The sequence below is a fragment of the Oncorhynchus keta genome, chromosome 17, assembly GCF_023373465.1.
Source record: "Oncorhynchus keta strain PuntledgeMale-10-30-2019 chromosome 17, Oket_V2, whole genome shotgun sequence".
Taxonomy (NCBI): Eukaryota; Metazoa; Chordata; class Actinopteri; order Salmoniformes; family Salmonidae; genus Oncorhynchus; species Oncorhynchus keta.
The window spans coordinates 11467729-11494233 of NC_068437.1; the positions used below are offsets into that span (position 1 = coordinate 11467729).

Sequence of the window (26505 nt, forward strand, 5' to 3'; positions counted from 1 at the left end):
ACCTATGGCCCTGTCCAAAATCAACCACTAGCCCTTTCCCTTAACCGGTGTAAGCACTATGGTGATGCCTTCACATTTCTTTGCATGACCATCATTCTGGATTCTTCGGGGGGTTTAAAAGTGGAAAAAATTAAATGAGCCAGGTAGTCCCTCTCTGTTTTAGTCCGATCTTATTGGTTGTTTTCAGAAGTAACATTATTTTTGTGTCTGAGTGGCTCGTGCTCTCTGGGTTTATCCGTTAGAAGTATTCCCCGGGGAGGAGCCTACACCAGTCCAAGCTTCTTGACCCCTCCCCCTCAGCTGTCACTCAAATCCAGCGGGGGTTCGTGGAGGGGCTCCTAAGTGAATGTCGCCTGAAGGTAAGGGGTCTCCTGACCCACCACAGCAGGGGCACATCATCTTTCAGTTGGGCATCGACTCTAGACAATCACACAGCATATTAGAGGTAGATATACAGAGTGATTGTCCAAAATGGAACCATATTCCCTATATTGTTCTCCACTTTTGGAGAAATGCAGTGTGAGTGTGCAGTGCATCTGTAGCTGAAAAATGTCAGTTTTGTGACCTCTGATTCTTGAAATGATAACATAAATCAAGACTACATTCAATGAGGGCCAAGTCCTCCTAACTTGAGTTGCGGGTGCTTAATTCTGACCCTTGCATGAATCATGTATTGACATGTGTCCCAATTCTCCACACTTCTCCTAAAGTGTGCCCTAGCACACCCCTTGTCATGGACCTAAAATCCTTAAATCAAGTCCACACTTCGGTAGAAGGGTGTAGAATTGGGACGCAGGCTAAGAGTAAGAAGTCAGGATTTAGGCCAGTTTTAGTGTTTGTTGTGTGTCTCTGTGTGGTGCAGACCAGGCGTATGTTGATGGAGAGGATGGGGAAGGAGAGTGTGGAGCTGGGTCAGGGTGAGGCCAGCATCGCGGGCCTACAGGAGAACACACTGATCCACAGCCTCTGTGACCTGCTGGAGAGGACCTGGGGCCACGGGCTGCTGCTCAAACAGGTTCGTAACACACATACACAAACACACGTTCAAACATACTGAAATCACACACTGCTGTTTTGCCGTGGTTCAGTGTGTGATTGAGTGTTTGTACCGTCCAGGGAAGGTCGGCTCTGTGGTCCCACCTGCTCCACTGCCAAGCCAATGGGGAGAAGATGGAGCCACCATCACCTGACGAGTCTCCAGGTCAGAGAAGATACCTTCTAGCCTGTTTGTGCTGCCAATGACAATGATCATTGGAATTTAATATACAACACAAACAGATCTGGGACCAGGCTAGACACATACAAGGAATGTAGTATAGTAATCTATCTAATCATGCCTCAATCATTCTATGTTCTGGTCTGCTAGCATCACCTGTAATTAACAAGATAATAGTTTGTCTGTTAGGTGTACTCTGTCAAGTCTGATCACATCTGCCAATCACTCTCTCTTCCTGGTTACAGTGTCCAATGGGCTGGACAGCATGAGGCTAGAGGAGGGGCTTGCACCCCCGAAGGGCTCCTTTGTACAGGATATGAGGTAATAAAGCGCAACATAACCCAAATGGACAGTGCAACACAACCCAAAACCCTGCTATCTTTGAAAACCGTTGAATTTCTGATAGCGTTTTAAAACATGTTTGTTTTAGGTTTGTCCAGACTATGAGTGAGGGTCTCAGTGAGGTGGGTCGGGCGCGGGCCTGGATCCATCTTTCCCTGGAGAAGAAAGTGCTCTCGCAACACCTCAAACTGCTGCTGGCCAACCAGAACCTAATCAGGTATACACACATATCACATATACCCTCTTCACACTACTGACCGCAATCATTCCTGTTCCTACGAACTTCATGCTACAATGACTACCGCCCTGTAGCACTCACTTCTGTAATCATGAAGAGCTTTGAGAGTTATGGCACACTATCAACTCCGCCATCCCAGCCCCCTCTAGACCCACTCCAATTTGAATACCGCCCCAACAGATCCATAGACGATGCAATCACAATTGCCCTCCACACTGCCCTCACCCACCTAGATAAGAGGAATACCTACGTGAGAAATGCTGTTCAGTGACTAAAGCTCAGCATTCAACACCATTGTCCTCTTCAAGCTCGTCACCAAGCTTAGGACTCTGGGTCTGAACACCTCCCTCTGCAAATGGATCCTGGATTTCCTGACGGTGCCGACCCCAGGTGGTGAGGGTAGGCAACATCACATCTGCCACCCTTAACACGGGGGCCCCACAGGGGTGTGTGCTTCGTCCCCTCCTGTACTTCCTCTTCTATCCACGACTGCGTGGCCACGCTCGACTCCAGCACCATCAAGTTCGCTGATGACACGACGGTGGCAGGCCTGATCACCAGCAACGATGAGACAGCATACAGGGAGGTCAGCAAGACCAAGGACATGATAATGGACTACAGGAAATGGGGGGGCGAGCATGCCCCCATCCATATCGACAGGGCGGCAGTGGAGCAGGTAGACAGCTTCAAGTTACTCGGTGTCCAAACCACTGGTCCAAACACACACGCACGGTCGTGAAGAAGACGCGACAGTATCTCTTCCCCCTCGGGATGTTGAAAAAGTTTGGCAGGGGCCCTCGAATCCTGGAAAGGTTCTACAGCTGTACCACTGAGAGCATATTGACTGGCTGCATCATTGCTTGGTATGGCAATAGCACCGCCTTCGACCGCATGGCGCTACAGAGGGTTGTGCGGAAAGCCTAGTACATCACTGGGGCCGAGCTCCCTGCCATCCAGGACCTGTATATTAAGCGGTCTGAAAAGAAGGCCCGAAGAATCGTTCACGACTCCAGCCACCCAAGCCATAGACTGTTTTCTCTGCTGCCGCACGGCAAGAGGTCCAGGTGCATCAAGTCTGACAACAACGGGCTCTTGAACAGCTTCTATCCCCAAGCAATACGACTGATAAATAGCTAGCAAAATAGCTACACAGACGGTCTGCGTTAACCTTGTATCTTTATTAACCCTTTATTTGTGCACTGTCTCTATGCACACTCACAGGGCCCTATGCACACTCACAGGGCCCTATACACACTCACAGGGCCCTATACACACTCACAGGGCCCTATACACACTCACAGGGCCCTATGCACACTCACAGGGCCCTATACACACTCACAGGGCCCTATGCACACTCACAGGGCCCTATACACACTCACAGGGCCCTATACACACTCACAGGGCCCTATGCACACTCACAGGGCCCTATACACACTCACAGGGCCCTATACACACTCACAGGGCCCTATGCACACTCACAGGGCCCTATACACACTCACAGGGCCCTATACACACTCACAGGGCCCTATACACACTCACAGGGCCCTATACACACTCACAGGGCCCTATACACACTCACAGGGCCCTATACACACTCACAGGGCCCTATACACACTCACAGGGCCCTATGCACACTCACAGGGCCCTATACACACTCACTCCAACACACACACAATCACTCACTCCATCATTTTCCCACTCACACAGAATACACACATACATTTATGCTGACTCTACACACCCGCCCAGCCACTCACATACAAGCTGCTGCTACCGTTTATCATATATCCTGATGCCTCGTCACCTTACCCCTCTACATATCTACCTCCATCACTCCAGTAGTCCTGCACATTGTAAATATTGTATTGGAACTGACTTAATAATTGTTTTCCTGTATATAGTATGCTTACTTACTTACTTTATTGCGCATTTTTTATTCAATTGTTATTGATTAGCGCATTGTTGGGTTTTGAGTTTGCAAGAAAGGCATTTCACTGTACTTGTGCATGTGCCATTAAAACTTTAAACTTGAGCTGAGCAGAGCTGAGCAGAGCCGAGCCACTCAGAAGTCAGTGGTGGTCAAATGAAGTTATTCCGAAGACATCCTTACTCGCAAAGTCAGAATTGTTTACAATGTAAATGCCATATGGAAACAATTTATCATAAAACAGTTTGGGAAGCCGCACTGAGCTGGCTTGGTTGCACCTCCACGATAGTTGCTAGGACCGTGCTGGAAAGGACCATGTGAAAAATACAAATATTTGAGCCTCCACGTTTCGGGTCGTCACCATGACGGGAAAAGGGCAGATGAATCTTCAGACGTATGCTTTGCTTCCTTCTCTCTGTGAGGTGTGTGTGTGTGTGTGTGTGTGTGTGTGTGTGTGTGTGTTCACTTTTCGGTCCCCTCCCTACAGGCAGCTGTACAAGCCCCACGCGTTCCTACTGTGTGAGGAGGAGAGGGAGCAGTTCTTGTTCCACCTGCTGTCCCTCAACACTGTGGACTACCTCTGCTTCACACGCACATTCACCTCCATCAGTAAGTGTAGCAGAGCTGTGTTCAATAAGAAGTGTTCCTTTTTAGCTTTCTGCTAAATGTGTTCATTTGTTGCGGCTCCTAATGAACACGTCGCAGCTTCCAAGATACTGAAACCAGAACCGTTCCTGGAACATATCGGGGGGTGTTCTCGTTGGGTTCCTTGTTCCTATTTGGTTGTATGACAACAGTATGAGACTGTTTTCCTAATGTTATTAGAGCGTTACAGTTATTAGATTGATTTTGCAGAAACATTACTTTCATATCATAAGTCAACATCTACCTGCAGTTCTGAAAACAGTTCTTAAGACAGTCCCTGAAACGTTTTAAGAAGGAATGTTTTTAGAACACTGGCATCTTGGATAGTGGAACGTTACCACTAGCGTACTAGGGAACCAAACATTGTTAGCTGGTTTAAACTAGAGCAGGGATCATCAACTAGATTCAGCCGCGGGCCGATTAAATATTTTTTTTTTAAAGTCTTGAGGAAATGAAGGGGCCATGAACTTAATTATAAATAATGTGTAGACTGCAAATTGACCACGAGAAGCCAAAACAGACATTATGTTTGAGTAAAACAATAATTTCAGACCTTGTTTATATTTGTAGATGATCCCGTGGCTCTATTATGCGTGAGAATACTTGGGAGCAGATTTGTTAAATTAAAATCAAATAAAACAAATAAAACCACCCGCGGGACAAATTCTGTGAGGTTGGGGAACCCTGAACTAGAGGTAAGGCATCTAACATTGCACTGAAATGTGTTCACCGCTTTGCAGTGATAAGAGCATCTGCTAAATGACCAAAATGTAAAAGTCCTTGTCTCTTGTGTCCCTTCAGGCATTCCATACCGTGTTGTCATAACGCCCATGAAGAAGCTGAGCATTGCCATGACAATGTCCAACCCCTGGGTGTGTGTGTCTGGAGAGCTGGGTGACTCTGGGGTCAGGCAGATCCCCAAGAACACACAGGAGATCGTCTTCCAGGTGAGATGCTCCGTTCCTCTGGGCTGGGTGGCGTGGATGGAAGCTACTGCTCTGGGAATTCTCCATCAAACACACATGTGCAAACACACACACACACACACACACACACACACACACACACACACACACACACACACACACACACACACACACACACACACACACACACACACACGCACACCTACATGTACACGCGTTCTCACAAATCACTGTCTCACACACACACACACACACACACACACAGTTCTCACTTTGGTCTCTCTGTCTCTGTGTCAGTGCCAGAACCTGGGCAGGCTGAGCACCCTGCAGTTGGGGCAGGAGAACTCTGGACTACTGGCTAAGTGTCTGGTGGACTGTGTGATTGTGCACAACGAGATCACTGGACACACCTACAGGTAACGCACACATACTGTATGGACACACTGTTTTGGCTGCGTGTCAAACCTGCATTGAACTCCACATCTTTTGGACCACGTTAGTCGGAAAAGTGTTGCTCTAATTTCTGCACTCACCTAGGTCATGTTCATTAGGGCACGCAACGGAAAACGTTTGAAAACGTTCTGCAACAGGAAAATTTGTGTTTATTATTAGACAAGTTCAGGTCGTCCCTCCCTTTTTGTTTGGTGCCCAATGAATGTAACTCTCCTTCAAAATTCTGAATTGCCAGATGCCAAATGACTTCTCACTTGCCCTATTTCACATCTATCCTCTGACCCCATTATCTCTCTACATCCACGCTCTCCTCCCAGGTTCCCGTGTGGCCGCTGGCTGGGGAAGGGTGTGGGTGACGGCAGCCTGGAGAGGGTGCTGATTGGTCAGCTGGTGTCTCCCAGAGGAGAGGAGGAGTCTGGGAGGTGGACGGGGACGCCCCCGGAGCAGGGTTCACCCCCTCAGAGTGGACACATGGGGTCACTGGGGCGCAGCAACAGTAACAACAGTATGTATGGGGGACAGACACACACACAGTTTGCACCTGTAATTAAAACGACAGTCAAAAACAGATATTTCACTTTTTATAGAAACAGTCAACCGTAATATTTTCTTTCTATTGTCATGAGTAAAATGTGCAAAACATTTTTTTTTTAAGTCACTCATTGCTTTACCTTACTTTTAATGCGCTCCTTATCTCCTTATCTCCTCCATGCCATTGTCCATCTTCACGTCTCTTCCTCCTCTCAATCCCTCCATCTCTTCTCCATGATCCTCGCTTCCCCTCTCTCCTTCATTCAGGACTGTCTTCTGTCCAGGTGCAGGAGGAAATGAGGGAGGCAGTAAACAACCTCGTCAAGCACTTCCACAAAGCAGAGCAGGAGGTATGGGTGGGTGTGTGTAGGTGTGTAGGTATGCGTGTGTGAGAAAGAGATTCCAAAAACAGAAATGTCTAATCTCTGAGAAAGAGATTCACCTTGGGGATCTATGTATGTTTTTCAATACCGCACTCTGTGGTGGGGGAGCGACGACTGCATGGTGCAGGTGAAAAGGTTGCCTCGGTCTGTCGCAACTGAGTGAGGACAATGGGGGCCAAAGTGACAGGAAGTCACTCCAGACATACTTCCTCTAACAGCAGCTCAACGGTTCCCCCAAGTTGGGAAAGCCAAGCGCCTTTGACTCTCGGCCCAAATGACGTATGTCCTACCCCTAAACACGCACAAAACATGAACCTTTCGCCCAGAAACAGGCTCCAAATAGAACAACAGCTCTATCACTGGTGGGTAAGAATATAACACTTTACTCTGTCTCCAGTTAGGCTGAGAGGAAGCAGTTAGTTTCTGTCATTCTTGGCTGAGCGCCCAGACATCATGGGGTCCTTCTACACACACACAACACAATTAGAACAGGCCTCTATTAATGCGCACTTTTCTACCTTGTATGAGTTTGTTAAAGAAACATTCTTAAGCCCAATGCCTAGGCTTAAAGGATATTTTTGTACACAAGCATTAGTAAGGTTTAACAGAAAATGCCCTTGCAACTCCCCTTCCCCCACTCCAAATAAACGGCTATGTGCCAGTCTGAAACCCCCTGGATTTAGTGGAGGCTGGTGGGAAGAGCTATAAGAGGACGGGCTCATTGTAACGTCTGGAATGGAATCATCTTTTTGGCCTTCCTGTGACATCGAGTGCTGTAGGTGTCCTGGAGGGCAGGTAGTTTGCCCCCGGTGATGCGTTTTGCAGACTGCACTACCCTCTGGAGAGCCTTGCGGTTGTGGGTGGAGCAATTGCCATACCAGGCGGTGATACAGCCCGACAAGACGCTCTCGATTGTGCAGCTGTAACAGTTTGTGAGTGTTTTAGGTGACAAGCCAAATTCCTTAAGCCTCCTGAAGAGGTGACAGCGCCTTCTTCCGTGATGTGTACGCTGAGGAACTTAACTTTCCACCTTCTCCACTACTGTCCCGTCGATGTGGATGGGGGGGTGCTCCCTCTACTGTTTTCTGAAGTCCACGACCATCTCCTTTGTTTTGTTGACGTTGAGTGAGAGGTTATTTTCCTGACACCACACTCTGAGGGCCCTCACCTCCTCCCTGTAGGCTGTCTCGTCGTTGTTGCTAATCAAGCCTACCACTGTAGTGTCGTCTGCAAACTTGCTGATTGAGTTGGAGGCATGCATGGCCACACAGGCATAGTCAAAAATCAAATCAAATTTGATTTGAACAGGGAGTACAGGAGGGGGCTTTGAATTCACCCTTGTGGGGACCCAGTGTTGAGGATCAGTGGGGTGGAGATGTTGTTCCCTACCCTCACCACCTGGGGGGCGGCCCGTCAGAAAGTCCAGAACCCAGTTGCATAGGGTAGGGTCGAGACCCAGGGTCTCAAGCTTAATGACGAGTTTGGAGGTTACTATGGTGTTAAATGCTGAGCTGTAGTCAATGAACAGCATTCTTACATAGGTATTCCTCTTTTCCAGATAGGGCAGTGTGCAATGTGATGGCAATTGTGTTGTCTGTGAACCTATTGGGGTGGTAAGCAAATTCGAGTGGGCCTAGGGTATCAGATAGGGTGGAGGTGATATGATCCTTGACTAGTCCCTCAAAGAACTTCATGATGACAGAAGTGAGTGCTACGGGACGATAGTAATTTAGTTTCAGTTACCTTTGCTTTCTTGGGAACAGGAACAATGGTGGCCATCTTGAAGCATGTGGGGACAGCAGACAGGGATAAGGATTGCCTTGCGAGGGTTAACACATTTAAATGTTTTACTCACGTTGGCCACGGTGAAGGAGAACTCACAGGCTTTGGTAGCGGGATGTGTCAATGGCACTGTGTAGTCCTTAAAGCGAGCAAAGAACTTGTTTAATTTGTCTGGGAGCAAGATGCCGATGTCTGTCGACGGGGCTGGTTTTCTTTTTGTAATCCGTGATTGACTGTAAACCCTGCCACATATGTCTCGTGTTTCAGCCATTGAATTGCGACTCTACTTTGTCTCTATACTGACGCTTTTGCTTGTATGATTGCCTTACGGAGGGAATAGCTACACTGTTTGTATTCGGTCATGTTTCCAGTCGCCTTGCCATGATTAAAAGTGGTGGTTCGCGCTTTCAGTTTTGCTGACTAATGCTGCCATCAATCCATGGTTTCTGGTTAGAGAAGGTTTTAATAGTCACAGTGTGTACAACATCATTGATACACTTGCTAATAAACTTGCTCACAGAGTCAGTGTATACGTCAATGTTGTTGTCTGAGGCAACCCGGAACATAATCAAGTCCACGTGATTGAAGCAGTCTTGAAGCGTTGAATCTGATTGGTCAGACCAGCATTGGATAGACATGAGCATGGGCGTTTCCTGTTTTAGTTTCTGTCTATAGGCTAGGAGCAACAAAATGGAGTCATGGTCAGATTTTCCGAAGGGAGGGTGGGGAGGGCTTTGTATGCATCGCGGACGTTAGAGTAGCAATGGTCCAGAATGCTATCAGCGCGTGTCGCGCATTTGATATGCAGATAGAATTTAGGAAGCATTGTTCTCAGATTAGCTTCGTTAAAATCCCCAGCTACAATAAATGCAGCCTCAGGATATTTGGTTTTTAGTTTACATAGGAGTCCAGTAAAGTTATTTCAGCAGGGTCGTCGAGGTGTCTGCTTGGTAGATAATTTGGTTGGCATTTGATTGCAAGGAATTCTAGGTTAGGTGAACAAAGGGACTTGAGTTCCTGTATGTTGTTGTGATTACACCATGAGTCCTTAATCATAAGGCATACACCCCCACCCTTCTTCTTACCAGAGAGATTTTTGTTTCTGTAGCGTTAAGATTTTCCTTCACTTGGAACTAAGGAACTAAGGGGCCTAGCCCGAACTATGAAAAATCACCCCAGACCATTATTCCTCCTCCACCAAACTTTACAGTTGGCACTATGCATTGGGGCAGGTAGCGTTCTCCTGGCTTCCGCATACCCAGAATCATCTGTCGGACTGCCAGATGGTGAAGTGTGATTCATCCCTCCAGAGAACACGTTTCCACTGTTAGAGTCCAATGGCAGCAAGCTTTACACCACTCCAGTCGACACTTGGCATTGCGCATGGTGATCTTAGGCTTGTGTGGAGCTGCTCAGCCATGGAAACCCATTTCATGAAGATCCTGACAAACAGTTATTGTGCTAACGTTCCTTCCAGAGACAGTTTGGAACTCTGTAGTGAGTGTTGCAACCGAGGATAGACAATGTTTATGCACTACAAAATGGTATATCATAACCTGCAGTTTTGGAACAATGGGAAAGTAGTTCTGCTTTGAATGTTGATTAATTTGAAACTCCACTTTTGAGAAAATGGCACTTGAATATTTTGGTACACCTACTGGAGAGCTCTCCTTTGTCGACACCTATTCAGCATCGTTCACACCCTCTGAAGCCTTAGCCCCACCCATCTCTTTAAGGATTCACATGTGCTAAACAGAGTGAGCAAGGTAGTGTAGTTAACAACCAAAGATTTCAAGACTGAAAATGGTGAGTAGTAGCCTACAATAGGGAAAAACTCCAGGTAAAAATACACTTTATCTAGTTCTTGGCCTATATCCTAATCTGACTTTGCACATTTGCATAGTAGTGATATCAAAAATAGAAAGTGTCCAGATAAAAAAATATTTGATAATTATGAGATGTCGCTTACCCAGACACATTTGTCAAAATTGATGGGTCATGTGAAAGAAATGCTATAACCACCCCCCCAGCCACATCTACCTAAGAAGATGGGTCACTTTTTGTCAAGACATTTACACATGTTCATGAAATACAATAGATGGTCGTAATCAACCCCAGACACACCTGGCTAACATGGGTCATGTAATCATCTGGTGAAGTGGAGTCTTTTTTTGTTTAGACATGTAGATAGCTAGCTGAAGAAGGAACCACAATCCCAACCCATTCTACAAGAAATACAAACGGATTTCCATATGGAATGAAATGCATGAAATGCTGTAGTATGAATCTGCAGGTACCTAAAGCTAACCAAATACGTTCAATGTTAAGTAGCTAGCTAACATTAGGATATAACTAGCAATGCATATGGATTTTTGAGATACTAATAATATTATTACACAGATCATAGAGCATGGCGCTTGTAACGCCTCGATTCCCGGGACCACCCATACGTAAAATGTATGCACACATGACTGTAAGTCAGCTGATAAAAGCTAAATGGCATATATTATTATTATATTATTATTATTAACGCTAGCTAGCGAACCAGCAAGCTAACATTCCCTAGCTAGCTAACAGTACGCTTTAACTTGCAATGAAAACGACTTTGGCAAAATTAGAAACGGAAAATAACGGAAAATGTAGCTAGACTCTTACCCGTATACATGGATAATCTCTATACGGCAGACTGGAACCCCTGTTACTAAGGAAGGCATTCTGTGTCGTGTCTGCTTTTGTTTGTACAGCTTGTTTGGCCCGCGTTGTGTCAAATCACTCCGGTTCACACTGATCGTGTGCAGAAAGTAGTCCATCACAACTTTTCCCCACTGATCTTTGTCGATAGCGCCTGCTAAATTCAGGGCAGCAATGTTGTTGAGTGTAGTAGCAACACTTTTGCAGTTCTCCATGGCTAATGTTAGATCTTTAAAAAAATGCCACCTGCGGTATCTACACATACTGAGCAGCTCATGTTATAGACAGAAGCATGCTACATGGCAGACCATTCCGAACTCATCTCTTGGCATGTCCAGCCTATCCATTATCTCAGCCAATCATGGCTAGAGGGAAAGTTCCTGTCTTTTTCTGTGGCTAAACCAACTAGGCTCATAATTTTAAAAATTATACTGTTATTAAGGCACATGCAAGTTCACATGTTCCAAAATGCATTTCTGCCAAAGAACACATTGAGTTCAAGTTCAAAGACTATATATATATTTTATTTCTATTGCATAGATACATAGCCACTGACCAATCTGCATTAAGGGGAATCACCAATAAGGTCGCACTCTCAACTGTGCAACAGTGTAGGACAGATTCATACTGGAAGAATCTACTGCCATACTGTGTTCGATCTTGTCTAGCCATCTTGTCTCAAGAGGACCACAATTGAAAAAAAGTCCCAGACTTTATTGTGTGATATCCTCAATGTTTTTATTCATGTGCATGTATGGCCTTTTCAAGTTTTATGTGTGCTTGTTTCTTTTTAAATGGTCAAATTAATTAACTAAATAAACTAAAGGGGAAAGGAGAGGGATTTATGGTTCTATTTTTATGTTGTCTTTTGTGGGAGGGGTATTTGAGGACAACTGGAGGTCTACTTAGAGTTAGTATGATTACGCATTTCAAAATGGTGGTAAGGACAGTGATAAGTATCTCAAAATGTAACCCATCATGGTAATCGGTGAATTAAGTATAGCTAGCTATAACTCCAATGGTTTGGCTGATAATAAGAAAGAAAGAGCAGTTTTTACATGGCTAAAGGATAAAGATAACCATATTCATTGTCTTCGGGGAACTCATTGAATATCTTCCCGAAGAAGTGGCCTGGGAAAAATACAAATAAATCTATTTCAGTCAGGCGTAAAGACATTCCAAGGTGTTATGATCCTGTTAAGATCCCGAGGTGCATTCCGTTAAAATCGATCCTCGAGGACGATGGACTGCCTTCTACTTGATGATAAACAAATGTATTTGAACCAAATAATTACGATCCAAACTTCTTTGAAAACAACACATAACACCCAGTCGCAACTGAATTGCGGTTGCATTTGGCTGCTTGCTAGGAGGTTGGCAGTTATCCTGAGGTTCATCGGGTCTTCATGTCCTCTGGGAGGATGGGAACCCAATTGCACACAGCCATGTTGTACAACACACAGCAAGCCATTACAATTCTGCACACTTTCTCAGGCCTGTACAGGAGTCTCCCACCGCGTGTATCAAGGCACCGCCATCTCCCTTTTAGTGCACCTATTGTGTGCTCCACAAGGGGGTGGATGAGACAGTGGAGCTCGTTGAAGCGCCTCTCTTCTGCGCCCTGGGAGTTGGTGATCAGCCAGAGTTTAAGGGGATATACCCTATTACCTGGGAGGAGGGGGAAAAAAAATAATTGATGCAGGGGAAATAATTGTGACTATTTCATAATTAAACCTGCTAGTTACAGTTGATGTCAGAAGTTTACATACACCTTAGCCAAATACATTTAAACTCAGTTTTTCCACTATTCCTTACATTTAATCCTAGTAAAAAAATCCCTGTCTTAGGTCAGTTAGGATCACCACTTTATTTTAAGAATGTGAAATGTCAGAATAATAGTAGAGATTTATTTAAGCTTTTATTTCTTTCATCACATTCCCAGTGGGTCAGAAGTTTACATACACTCAATTAGAATTTGGTAGCATACACTCAAACATTTTGGGTAGCCATCCACAAGCTTCCCACAATAAATTGGGTGAATTTTGGCCCATTCCTCCTGACAGAGCTGGTGTAACTGAGTCAGGTTTGTAGGCCTCCTTGCTCGTACACTCTTTTTCAGTTCTGCCCACAAATGTTCTATAGGATTGAGGTCAGGGCTTTGTGATGGCCACTCCAATACCTTGACTTTGTTGTCCTTAAGCCATTTTGCCACAACTTTGGAAGTATGCTTGGGGTCATTGTTCATTTGAAGAACCATTTGCGACCAAGCTTTAACTTCCTGACTGATGTCTTGAATATATCCACATCATTTTCCTTCCTCATGGTGCCATCCATTTTTTGAAGTTCATCAGTCCCTCCTGCAGCAAAGCACCCCCACAACATGATGCTGCCACTCCCGTGCTTCACGGTTGGGATGGTGTTCTTTGGCTTGCAAGCCTCCCTCCCACAAAATATAAAGATGGTCATTATGGCCAAACAGTTCTATTTTTGATTAATCAGACCAGAGGACATTTCTCCAAAAAGTACAATCTTTGTTCCCATGTGCAGTTGCAAACCGGAGTCTTGCTTTTTTATGGCGGTTTTGAAGCAGTGGCTTCTTCCTTGCTGAGCGGCCTTTTAGGTTATGTCAATATAGGACTCGTTTTTGTACCTGTTTCCTCCAGCATCTTCACATGATCCTTTGTTGTTGTTCTGGGATTGATTTGCACTTTTCACACCAAAGTACGTTCATCTCTCGTTCCTGAGCGGTATGACGGCTGCGTGGTCCCATGGTGTTTATACTTGCGTGCTATTGTTTGTACAGATGAACGTGGTACCTTTTGGAAATTGCTCCCAAGGATGAACCACACTTGTGGAGGTCTACAATGTATTTCAAGGTCTTGGCTGATTTCTTTTGATTTTCCCATGATGTCATGCAAAGAGGCACTGAGTTTGAAGGTAGACCTTGAAATACATCCATAGGTACACCTCCAATTGACTCAAATTATGTCAATTAGCCTATCAGAAGCCTTTAAAGCCATGACATCATTTTGTGAAATTTTCCAAGCTGTTTAAAGGCACAGTCAACTTAGTGTATGTAAACTTCTGATCCACTGGAATTGAGATACAGTGAATTATAAATGAAATAATCTGTCTGTAAACAATTGTTGGAAAGATTACTTGTGTCATGCACAAAGTACATGTCCTAACTGATTTGCCAATCTATAGTTTGTTAACAAGAGATTTGTGGAGTGGTTGAAAAACAAGTTTTAATGACTCAAACCTAAGTGTATGTAAACTTCTGACTTCAACTGTATTTAGCTTATATATAGTCTGTTGCCCACACTGCTGTTCATCCGGATGAACAAGTCGTGACTTGAACCGGGCCAATGGTCAACAACATCGGTGAGTGCCATTTGTCGATTACAAATCACTTGCACATTGATGGAGTGGACGTTTTTCCAGTTCACATACACAAACTTGTTCTCACTGTTGCCCTTATTGCAACACTAGGGCAGTCGATCGCCCCGATCACAATTTGGAAAACCTTCCATTGCTATAAATTGCAATAGTTTTTTTGCCTGTTCACTGGCTGTGTAGGGGAACCGTATGTACCTCAGACACAGACAAATGATGCCATCCAACACTTGGCATTACACGGCAGAGGGAGGGCTGTGATATGCCCGATCTGTCACACTATTTCCTCTGAAAGTCCCTGTGGCTAATAACCTCAGAGAGTCAGGACACCCGTTTAACATCCCTTCCAAAAGACAGCACCCTACACAGGGCAGTGTCCCCAATCACTGCCCTGGGGCATTGGGATATTTTTTTAGACCAGAGGAAAGAGTGCCTCCTACAGGCCTTCCAACACCACTTCCAGCAGTACCTGGTCTCCCATCTAGGAACTGACCAGGACCAACCCTGCTTAGCTTCAGAAGCAAGCCAGCAGTGGTGTGCAGGGTGGTATGCTGCTGGCAAATGGTTAATGAGTGAGAATTGATTAGCCTATAAGGAATAGCCATAAGCCCAAGTGACAAATTATATTTAACCTATAATGTAAAAATATCTCAAATAATAAGTGACAATAAGAATAATACAAAAATAATTATGCATTTTATTTGTATAGCACTATTTTAACAACAGAACATGCAGGCCATATGCAGGCTTAAGCCTAACAGGCTAAAGTTTAGTGTGTATTTTTAGCTTCTTGGCTGAGCATACGCATGGTCTAAAGTTAGCGGGGAGAAAAGCACATTCTTTATAAATTCCAACTTTTTTTGTGAAAACTGGCATTCACATGTTTGGGACATATGTTGTACGTATGCAACGTCTATAAATGAGACCCCAGGGCTCCAGCCTATGCATTTTGTTTGCTCACTTGCTCGATAAGTGGCTCGTTTGCGAGATCAAGCTTCTTGGTTACAACAGAGACAACCAACCTCCTCCTGGATTAAGATCCCTGCTGCCTAAATTGTTCTGTATGTTTTTTTAAACGTTTGGAAAGAAATACCTTGCTGGTCCACTGCTGGTAGTACAGTATACCCCGGTATGGTACAGGAACTCTATGAACATCTGGACACCTCCCAACTCTAGTGTGTTCGTGTTTCTTGTACACGATTCATGACCTTCACTCTGCAAGGCAGAATCTCTCACAGTTAAAAGGCAGACTGGCTTTTTTTTTCTCTCTCTCTCTCTAGTCTACGGCCTGCTCTGACCTCCCCCTTTTAAAAGCCTGCCTTGAAGCCGTATCCACAGTGACTCAGGGTAGAGCATTGGTCATAAGTCTGAGAGTAGACGTTTTACTCCTACTCTTATGGCTAAAAAAAAATAAAAGCTGTTCATGAAGCCCTTTTCGTCGTAAGAGTCCTGCCTAGTCGACAGATATTTAGGAGAGCTCGAGCTGTCCTAACCAGTTATGTTACCAGCAGGTGTCTTGGTGATTGGCAGAGAGTCAGTGGGTCCTGCACCATAGACAGGCAATACTGTATGATTCAGTGCAATAGGCCCATCACATTATAAAAAAATAAAACAGAGTAGGCAAAGTGTTCGTGTCAGGTGTAAAGTATAGGCCGTTAAATGTTTTACCATTGTAACATTTGGTTCACCTTGGTTTTCTGTAGCATGCTACAGAGTTCACAGCTGGCAATGTCTCCTCGCGATTGGTTATTCCCCATGATTTTCAACAACGTCACCACAACCTTACCTTTACGTACCTCCAACTGTCCTGATTGCGGGTTAAACTTTTATAGGCTGATTTTTACTCCTGGATCAGAGTTTCTCTGAGCAGCGTTATAATATCATCTTAAAATGTCCTCTGAGCGAAGAGTTCTTTGTTGTTGTTGTCCTAAAACGGGTTTTAACAGGATTCCTAGGACCTTTTCTGAGACGCTTAGTGGATACGGGCCCTGACCTCCCCTTTAAACACCAAGCCCTGTAGAGACTGTTGGTGAATCACGGTAGTATTGCTACTATGGGGCCTGTGGTGCACCTTAATAACATTTTAATTGGATGCCACTTAGCCCCTGCCACCAGGACAACGCCTCTATCAATCAGCTTGAATAAATTACCCTTTCCTCGGCACAGCAGAAGCTGAGGAGCCTTGCAGATTTACACAGCCCCTCGGTGTATTGTAAATTACAGAAAATTGGAAAGAAAATCCATTCAATTATAATGTATAAAAACACAACGCTTTGGGTGATTGTGTGACAGCAAATGCTTTGGATTTGGTTATTTTAGGAACCTGAAGGGAAAGCTGAAGCGTGGTACTTTGAAAGCCCTTTGGAAATTAAGTGTACTAAATACTATCGCCCTGTGTTGGGGTTTGTCACCGTGGCAACCATAATTCAACTCCTCCACACTGCAGCCCGGCAATTGTACAACACCATAGGCAAGACAGTAGTGCCTCATTTGCAAGGACACTTTATGGGACGTGAAAATTGGCTACTCTCATACCATTGAACTCGTGCATCAAATGTCATCATTGTGGTGGACTCCTGGCTTACTAAACCTGCGTTCCAATTTCTGTGATGATATGCCCAAACATTTCTGAATGCAAGACCTCTCCTCTCCTCAGAGGGGGAACCTGACTGCTCTGCTGTGTGGAGAGGAGGGGCTGGTGCGCTCCCTGGAACAGTTCCTCCTGCATGGCTTCAAGTCCTCCCGCTTATTCCAAAGGAGTGTGTTCATATGGGACTTTGTGGGTAAGTGGGTGTGGGTGTGTGTGCACGCGGACAGACTATGTGGAGTGTAGTACTCTAAGTCCATATAACCTGTCTCAATCTAGTGGCTGATTTAGTGTAAGTTCACTTTTACATTATTCATTGTTAGTGCAGCACAGCCTCATCTTTGCCTTCAACAGTTATTTTTCTAGAACAGTACATACACTTACTGAAATCATAGAACGACTTCTCAATTTGGCCCGCCTCCTTAGCTCAGATCTTTATTCCATAGTTATCCAAGGGTCATCCTTGCCATAGAAATAAAATTACTAGAAGTCTAGTGTAGGAATAGTCATTATTTATCTATGAACCCTGTCCTTCTAATGTGTTACCTGCTCCGCACCTCTCCCCCACAGAGAAGGTGGTGGTTTCCATTGAGACGGCGGATCAAATGGGTGACTTGCGGGGGTCAACGGAACTGTGTGACTCTCTGTGTCACTATGCCAACGCCATCAACGCCTCGCCGCGGAACATCGGCAAGGAGGGCAAGTTCCAGCTGCTGGTCTGCTTGGGAGTCAGGTGAGAGGTCAAAGTTGAAAGTTCAAACGGCAATGGAGATGGTAGGGGCCAGGAGGATGTAACGTCACATCAAAAAACATTCAGATATACTGTAAATATATTTAGTATGTTAGGTTCTAATTTTCAGAGTTCAATCTCAACGGATGCTATGAAAGCTTAACCAAGTTTATTCTTCCCAGAGGATCAATATAGATGCATTAGACAAAAACATTTTCACACAAGCAAAAGGCTGAGTGTCCACTTACACATCTGTACAAATATTGTCTTTACTGCTAGGCAGGACACTTAAGTGATACGGGTCAAAAACTTTTCTTTCTCCCTTAACTTCTCTGGGATATGTGGGACGGTAGCGTCCCACCTCACCAACAGCCAATGAAATTGCATGGCGCCAAATTCAAAACAACAGAAATCCCATAATTAAAATTCCTCAAACATACAAATATTTTACACCATTTTAAAGATACACTTATTGTAAATAACTTATTGTAAATACAGCGAAAGCACACCAAACTATTATGTTAGGTCAGCACCTAGTCACAGAAAACCATACAGCCATTTTCCAGCCAAGGAGAGGGCTCACGAAAATCAGAAATATCGATTAAATTAATCACTAACCTTTGATGATCTTCATCAAATGGCACTCACAGGACTTCATGTTACACATTAAATGTGTGTTTTGTTCGATAAAGTTCATCTTTATGTCCAAAAACCTCATTTGAAATTGGTGTGTTATGATCACAAATGCGTTGTCTCAAACAAACATCCGGTGAAAGTGTAGAGAGCCACATCAAATTACAGAAATACTCATAATAAACAAGTGTTACACATGGATATGTAGATGAACTTCTCCTTAATGCAACCGCTGTGTCAGATTTCAAAAACGCTTTACGGCGAAAGCACACCTTGCGATTTATGTTAGGTCAGCGCTAGTCACAGAAAAATATCCAGACATTTTCCAAAAAAAGAGAGGTGTCAGAAAAGTCAGAAATAGCGTTATAAATATTCACTTACCTTTGATGATCTTGATCGGAATGCACTCCCAGGAATCCCAGTTCCACAATAAATGTTTGTTTTGTTCGATAAAGTCCATCATTTATGTCCAAATACCTCATTTTTGTTTGCGCATTTAGCCCAGTAATCCAAATGCATAATGCGCGATCACTTGTTCAGACGAAATGTCAAAACAGTTCTATTACAGTTCGTAGAAACATGTCAAACGATGTATAGAATCAATCTTTAGGATGTTTTTAACAATCTTCAATTATGTTCCAACCGGAGAATTCCTTTGTCTTTAGAAATGCAATGGAAAGCAGCTAACTCTCACGGGGCGTGCGTGATAAGCTCATGGCACTCTGCCAGACACCATATGAGTTCTGTTATACTCACAGACATCATTCAAACAGTGTTTTCCATCCAAATCTACTAATTATATGCATATTCTAGCTTTTGGGCCTGAGTAGTAGGGAGTTTACTCTGGGCACCTTTTTATCCAAGCTACTCAATACTGCCCCCCAGTCCCAAAGAAGTTAACGTGACCTGAGCTCATCTCGACCCCCCTTCATCACTAATCCTTGGCTCTCTCCCCTTATCAATGCCTGCCACATGTGATCACTTTCCCTGCACTCAGCACATTCCAAGCTTAATTGCACACACCACATACCTCCCTCCTACAGATAACCATTCACTTCTAGTGTAGACCCTCTAAACCTAAGCACTCAATATTTCAATAGGATACCTGATATCATGTAAATGTTATACATTACCCTCTCTCCCTCAGTGACATGAATAAGTATATTTCATATTCTCAGAATCCAACAAGTAGAACAGATATGACTGTCATGCAGAATAGGGAATCATTTCAGCTCTGGTCATCATATTTCTATCTGCCTGTTCAGAACGCTGCATCCTTCAGAATAAACCCCGGTTGAGACCCCACTTGTGCAGGTGTGACTTGGATAGATGCATTTGAACAGGGCTTTCTAATGAAAATCGGAACGTCACCCCTGCCCTCTGGTGGTTGTGTTAATTGTGTCAGTCAGAGTTACACACGTTCACTCCCCCTGAAGCCCCTGAGCGCTGCTCCGGCAGAGTGGCTGGCAACAGGAATGGGCCCGTAACCACACAAAGTAGAAGATTGGTCGTAAGTGCTGAGAATAGACATTTTACTCTTATGAGTACAAATAAAAGCTATGCATGAAGCCTCTTTAATAATAAGAGTCACCCCTAGTGGACAGATATTTAGGACACCTCATGAGCTGTCCGAACCAGTTAAGCGTTACCAGCACGTGTCTTGATAATAGAGAAATGCAGCGAGTCAGTGGTTCCTGCACCACATGTATTTGCTTTGGAGTTGTTAAAAATAATATTTTGATAATTCTATATGGTAGGCCGTCATTGTAAATAAGAATTCGTTGTTAACCGACTTGCCTAGTGAAATAAAGGTTAAATTAATACATTTTTTACATGTCAACATTTTAAATACATCAATAATCTAGATGTGTATGGTACCTTTGACAATGATTTCACACGCTATACCTCAATACTTATAACAAATAGGCTAATAAATCAACATTTTGATTATTTAATTGGTCTCCAAGGCCCAGGGGCGGCACTATACATTTTTCACTGGGGGTAGGTAAGCAGTAGCTTGGTCCATGCATACGAGTGCTTGCAATATATAGTACATGCGTGTATGTGCAAGGGCTATTCTAGAGGGGGCTTCAGCACAGTCTTGCCCCTTCCTGGAGCACCCAAGGCCTCACAGTCACCGACCTGACTCGTTTACATCGCACTCTGTTATTTCGGCGAGGATTTTGGGTAGTAAGTGGTCTGAGGTGCTTTGTTTGGACATAGTACTCTTTTGTATATTGTATCTACATTTTCCTGAGACGGACCACCTAGCTAGTAACTGACCACTATATTGGAAGAAGCATCAAATAAAACCCATATTGAATGAGCTCACTTAATTGATGTTGTTGAATTTTAAATAAAATGCCTAACTTGAATCTGAGGGCCTAGTCAACAGCTCCAGGTACAAGTTGCCCCTATAGGCACAGATTTAGGATCAGCTCCCTCTCGCCAATTCCAATCCTTAACCATTATAGCATAAATGCAAAACTTTTCTTAGATCAGTTGCCTTGGGGCAACTTCGTCCTAATCAGAATAATCATGGGGTGTATTTAGAGAGGTGGAACATTCAGAACATTGCAGATAGAAATGTAATGAATAGAGCTGACATGATCACTCTATTTCACATGGTAGGCAATCAGATTTGTTTTACACAATGTATTTCTGTCTGAATGTTAGGTAGCATTGCACCTTCCTGAATAGACCTCTGGAGAAAGTTATGATTTGACCTTTGACCCTTTGTGTTGGCAGGGACCAGCTGCTGCCCCAGTGGCTCCCCTTGTTGGCCGAGTCCCAGCTGACGGCACGTCTCTACGAGGAGTCGGCTTTGGTCCTGGACCACGCGGCCGTCAACTCCCTCTCTCGCATCCTCCATACCCTCCACGAGTTCCCCATCACCCTGGAGACGGCCCTCATTAAGGGGGTTGACCTTTAACCCCACCGCCACTGAGGACACTGGGATATGGAGTTTTACCCCTATTCACATAATGCACAACGTACACAGGGCAGGGTAGCAGGACCTCAACAGAGTCGAGTGACTGCTAGGGCTGGCACAATTACCGTATAACCACTTAACTGACGGTTATGGATGAAGACTGTCATGAAAATAAAATCACCTTCATAACCATTGAAATTATGATCATGTTTTTTGGGGGGCGGGGGTGGAATGAACAGCTGACGGGACGGCTGGGCATTTGTGCGGTTGCGTCGGTTTCTGCTGTAACACGGACTCTACAACGGATGAAACTTTGTTGCTCCTTGGTGAAACAGGCAGGATGTTGTAGCTAACTAGTATTCAGTTGCCTAGGCAACGCCCCCCCCTCCCTGCAGCAGCAGTCAGGAGAGAGAAAATGTGCGTCTTTAAAGCGGCAATCTGCGGTTGAAGCAATAAAGCACCCCTGCTTTGGTGTAAAGCTGAGGGACGGGGCTGGAGAAATGTAACCACTCTCAAATTCATAAACAGAGTTATGGATGCAAAGACTGACCATCCATGATGTCAGAATTATAGTATTAACCATGTTTTAGGGTAAAGTGTTAGTTTTAGATGTACTTTGTTTTCAAACATTGGAGTAAAACAAGCTTATATTTTAGGTTCTGATGGCGTATAACATTTGATCTAAATGAGGCATTTGTTAGTTATATTCTTCAAGAATCAATGAGTACATATCACTCAGTCACAAGTCCCAAAATGAATGTAGCAACTGCAGATTGCCCCTTAAAAAATATATATATATATATAATTTGTTTTGCTATTCATATGGTTATATAACGATGACCGCGGTCATTTGGCTGACTAATTACCGTCATCCAAAATGACATGACCGTCACAGCCCTAATGACTGCCTCTCACGGTGTCCTCTCTCCTTCCTTTCCGCACCGATCTGCGTAGATTTGGCAGTTGTAAGTAAGCAGTGTGGCACAAAGCTCGTCATTGGATCATCACCTCTTCAATCCCGTCCGATCTAGTGTAGAGGAAGGATAGGAGACAATGACAGGAAGTTACTTTAAGCCGAAGTCACACGAAGCAATCTGAATGCAATTTTTTTAATGCTCGCAACAAAGTTACATCTGGGTTGCTCAGTGTGTCAACCCACAAAAATGGCCAGCAACTTAGTTGCATTGCATCGCAAGTGCTAGAGATCGATCCTATTTCACCAACTGACTGTATGCAATGTCCAATCAGTGAGCTACAAGACTTGTCATATCGTTCTGTTCGGGACTCAGATGTCACTTGCAACCAGGGTTGGGTAGGTTTCTTTCTAAATGTAATCCGTTAGTTACTAATTACCTGTCCAAAATGTAAGGGTAAATAACCTTTTGATTACCCAAACTTCATAATGTAATCCGATTACTTTCTCGCTGATTACATGTGACTGATTACATCTAACAAATTACTCCCCGAGCAACCCTGTTAGCAACTTACGTATACTACAGAAATTGCGTCCAAATTGCTTTGTGCGACACAGGCTTTCGACTATTGAGACACAACCACCAGGGCTGGTCAGAACGAGACAGCTGAACTCTCATGAAAAGAGGAAGTTATTTGTGGGTGGTGTCTGGGAGGGGAAGGAACCCAGAAACAAGCCACTGCCAAACGGCAGCTTCTGCAGGCCTCTATTGCCACAGCACAGCAGGCTTATTGCCTTGTCCACTAAATCAGTCAATGTCATACATACTGTACATACACACAGAAGAAAACATGTTTTTTCTTTCTTCTCCTCTTATGCTTATCTACACTGTGATCTGTCTGTAGGAGGAGTGAGGCGGAGTGATTCCCTTTTACCCAGCCAGCTTTGATGTCTCACATCGTGAAGAACAAGGGAGGAGAAAAGAGTTGCGGTGGTAGTGATGGTCATGAACTTTGACCTGCCCACCAGGCCTACTTTGAACCCTATTGCTGTTATGCTTTCCTTGGGAATATAAACCTGACAAATGCATGCATGACCATATCAGGGGCGTATTCACTAGGAACCAAACGGGCCGAAACGAGGAGGGACAAACTTGTCCAATGAGAAACACTAATATTTGCTACCGTTTTCAATGGTATGCACTAATGAATACACCCCTGTATTCTCTCGACACAGTTTTTCTGCCCGCCAATCATGTGTATTTTTATGGTATGGGCATTGTGAATGGATTCATTTAGGATAGTTACTCTGCTCAAAAGCTGGTGTACATGTTTGTCCTCCAAACCTTGGTAACACTTTGTAATATCTTTCATGAAAAAAAACATCAAATGCTTTATAACCTATAAATGTTATAAAATATTATGCTTATAAAGGCTTACAAATAACATGTACGTTTATAAATTGTTTATTAGTGGCCTGCCGAGTGGCGCAGTGCTAGCTGTGCCACTAGAGATCCTGGTTCGTGTCCAGGCTCTGTCGCAGCCAGCTGTGACCGGGAGACAGTTTGGCCGGCAGGGATGTTCTTGTCCCATTGCACTCTAACGACTCCTATGGCGAGCTGGGTGCAATGCACGCAGACACAGTTGCTTTCCAGCTGGCTTCCGAGTTAAGCAGGCATTGTGTCAAGAAGCGGTGCTGTTCAGCTCGGTTATGTTTCGGAGGACGCACGGATCTCCACCTTCGCCTGTCCCAAGTCTGTACGGGAGTTGCACCGATGGGACAAGACTGTAACTACCAATTGGATACCACGACATTGGGGAGAAAAAGGGGGTAATTTTCAAAAGAAGTATGTTTATGAATGCCCATTCATGAAAGTTGATTTAAAGTGTTACCAAAATCTCATGTAATTGTACTTGAAATTGTCTCTGTGCAACAGTTGCCTAGTCCTGTACATTGGAGGTTTTATTTGACCTACTGAAGCCATAAGAGGCACGACTCTTAATGTTCCCTGACTTATTGATCTGTGTTGTTCGATTCACTGTTTGCCTCCGGGGTCATTCTGGTTTTGCTGACAAATATAGATTAGTGAAATATTGAAAGTGGTCTTGTGTTAAATGAACATTTTGTTCACACAGCTTCTTTTTTTTAATGTGAATGTTTGTTTATTTGAACGTCGCCAAGTAAGAAGTCGTCCTTCAGTCATCCAATGTCACAATATACAATGTTAATTACAGTAGCCTTGTGAAAACAATCTGTCAACGAGTAGAAAAGTGTTTTCTGCATTTTCTGATCGTAATATCGTGTTGCTTATTTAATTGTAATTGCTAGGTCGAAACACTGAGTACAGAAATGAGCTTCATATTATATTGATATTACATGTGCTTTCTTTGTTGACAAGGTCCCAAGATACTGTCTCGTGCGTTGTCCTGCAAGCACTGTCCTTAGTCAAAGCCACAATGACCAAGTCTCTACTAATATTACCTGAACATAGATATGAGGGTAAGCAATAATGTACTATTGTTACTTTGAATATTTATGAAACGTGTCGTTAAAGATTAAAGTCTGAGATAAACTGTTTGCTTTGTTTGCCGGGTGATATGATTCTCACGACTCGTGTAACTGAAAGCAATGAGCCCATCAGCCCGATAGGTGAGTTACAGTAACAGGCCATTAAGAAATGTCTGAGAATGGAATTACATTGTAAAATGAAAGGATTCACATACAGGGCATAAAGCTTCAGTTACAAGGCATTATTCTAAGCATAGAGAGAGAGAGAGAACAATGAATCTACAACCCTTTTTATAAGCATCTCAGTTGTTGACCAATAGTTTTACTGTAAAGTTCATCTCTAATTAGATATCAGATATACATGATGTAATTACAAAATAACCTCTGCTTCTCAGAGGTGTGACATTGGGGGTTCGGGAGATCAACCCAGAAAAGGCTGAATTCCTGAAAAGACAAAACCTTTTGCACAGAGTGTAGATAAATGTAAGAGTCACATCGGGGGCTCCTGACAGAGCTGGTGTAACAGAGTCAGGTTTGTAGGCCTCCTTGCTCGCACACGCTTTTGCAGTTCTGCCCACAAATCTTCTATGGGATTGAGGTCAGGGCTTTGTGATGGCCACTCCTTGACTTTGACTTTGTTGTCCTTTAAGCCATTTTGCCACAACTTTGGAAGTATGCTTGGGGTCATTGTCCATTTGGAAGACCCATTTTCGACCAAGCTTTAACTTCCTGACTGATGTTTTGAGATGTTGCTTTAATATATCCACATAATTTTCCTTCCTCATGGTGCCATCTATTTTGTGAAGTGCACCAGTACCTCCTGCAGCAAAGCATCCTCACAACATGATGCTGCCACCCCCGTGCTTCACGGTTGGGATGGTGTTCTTCGGCTGCAATCCTCCTCCTTTTACCTCCAAACATAATGATGGTCATTATGACCAAACAGTTCTATTTTTGTTTCATCAGACCAGAGGACATTTCTCCAAAAAGTACGATCTTTGTCCCCATGTGCATTTGCAAACCGTAGTCTGGCTGTTTATGGCGGTTTTGGAGCTGTGGCTTCTTCCTTTCAGGTTATGTCAATGTAGGACTCATTTTAATGTGGATATAGATACTTTTGTACCTGTTTCCTCCAGCATCTTCACAAGGTCCTTTGTTGTTGTTCTGGGATTGATTTGCACTTTTCGCACCAATGTACGTTCATCTCTATGAGACAAAACACATCTCCTTCCTGAGAAGTATGACGACTGCGTGGTCCCATGGTGTTTATACTTGCATAGTATTGTTTGTACAGATGAACGTGGTACCACAAACCAGATTTGTGGAGGTCTACAATTTTCTTTCTGAAGTCTTGGCTGATTTCTTTTGATTTTCCAATGATGTCAAGCAAAGAGGCACTGAGTTTGAAGGTAGACCTTGAAATACATCCACAGGTACACCTCCAATTGACTCAAAGTATGTCAATTAGCCTATCAGAAGCCTCTAAAGCCATGACATCATTTTCTGGAATTCTCCAAGCTGTTTAAAGGCACAGTCAACTTAGTGTATGTAAACTTCTGACCCACTGGAATTGTGATACAGTGAATTATAAGTGAAATAATCTGTCTGTAAACAATTGTTGGGAAAAATGACTTGTGTCATGCACAAAGTAGATGTCCTAACTGACTTGCCA

At 43.9% G+C, this 26505-nt stretch overlaps 1 protein-coding gene across 2 annotated transcripts in view; it reads left to right on the plus strand.

Moving 5' to 3' along the window:
• LOC118396437 (DENN domain-containing protein 5B-like) overlaps nucleotides 1-24902 on the plus strand; it is a 53431-nt gene extending 28529 nt beyond the window's left edge. Inside the window, exons 9-21 of one of the 2 annotated variants that reach the window (XM_035790648.2) lie at nucleotides 243-359; nucleotides 863-1015; nucleotides 1117-1201; nucleotides 1462-1537; nucleotides 1647-1775; nucleotides 4211-4332; nucleotides 5170-5315; nucleotides 5592-5710; nucleotides 6065-6252; nucleotides 6546-6628; nucleotides 17187-17313; nucleotides 17688-17850; nucleotides 21229-24902. In XM_035790648.2, the coding sequence (XP_035646541.1) occupies nucleotides 243-359; nucleotides 863-1015; nucleotides 1117-1201; nucleotides 1462-1537; nucleotides 1647-1775; nucleotides 4211-4332; nucleotides 5170-5315; nucleotides 5592-5710; nucleotides 6065-6252; nucleotides 6546-6628; nucleotides 17187-17313; nucleotides 17688-17850; nucleotides 21229-21412 (1692 nt within the window). In that variant the 3' untranslated portion in view covers nucleotides 21413-24902. The remainder of the gene's footprint in view (nucleotides 1-242; nucleotides 360-862; nucleotides 1016-1116; nucleotides 1202-1461; nucleotides 1538-1646; nucleotides 1776-4210; nucleotides 4333-5169; nucleotides 5316-5591; nucleotides 5711-6064; nucleotides 6253-6545; nucleotides 6629-17186; nucleotides 17314-17687; nucleotides 17851-21228) is intronic. The other variant, XM_035790649.2, reaches the window with a different exon arrangement.
• The last annotated feature ends 1603 nt before the right edge of the window (nucleotides 24903-26505 follow it).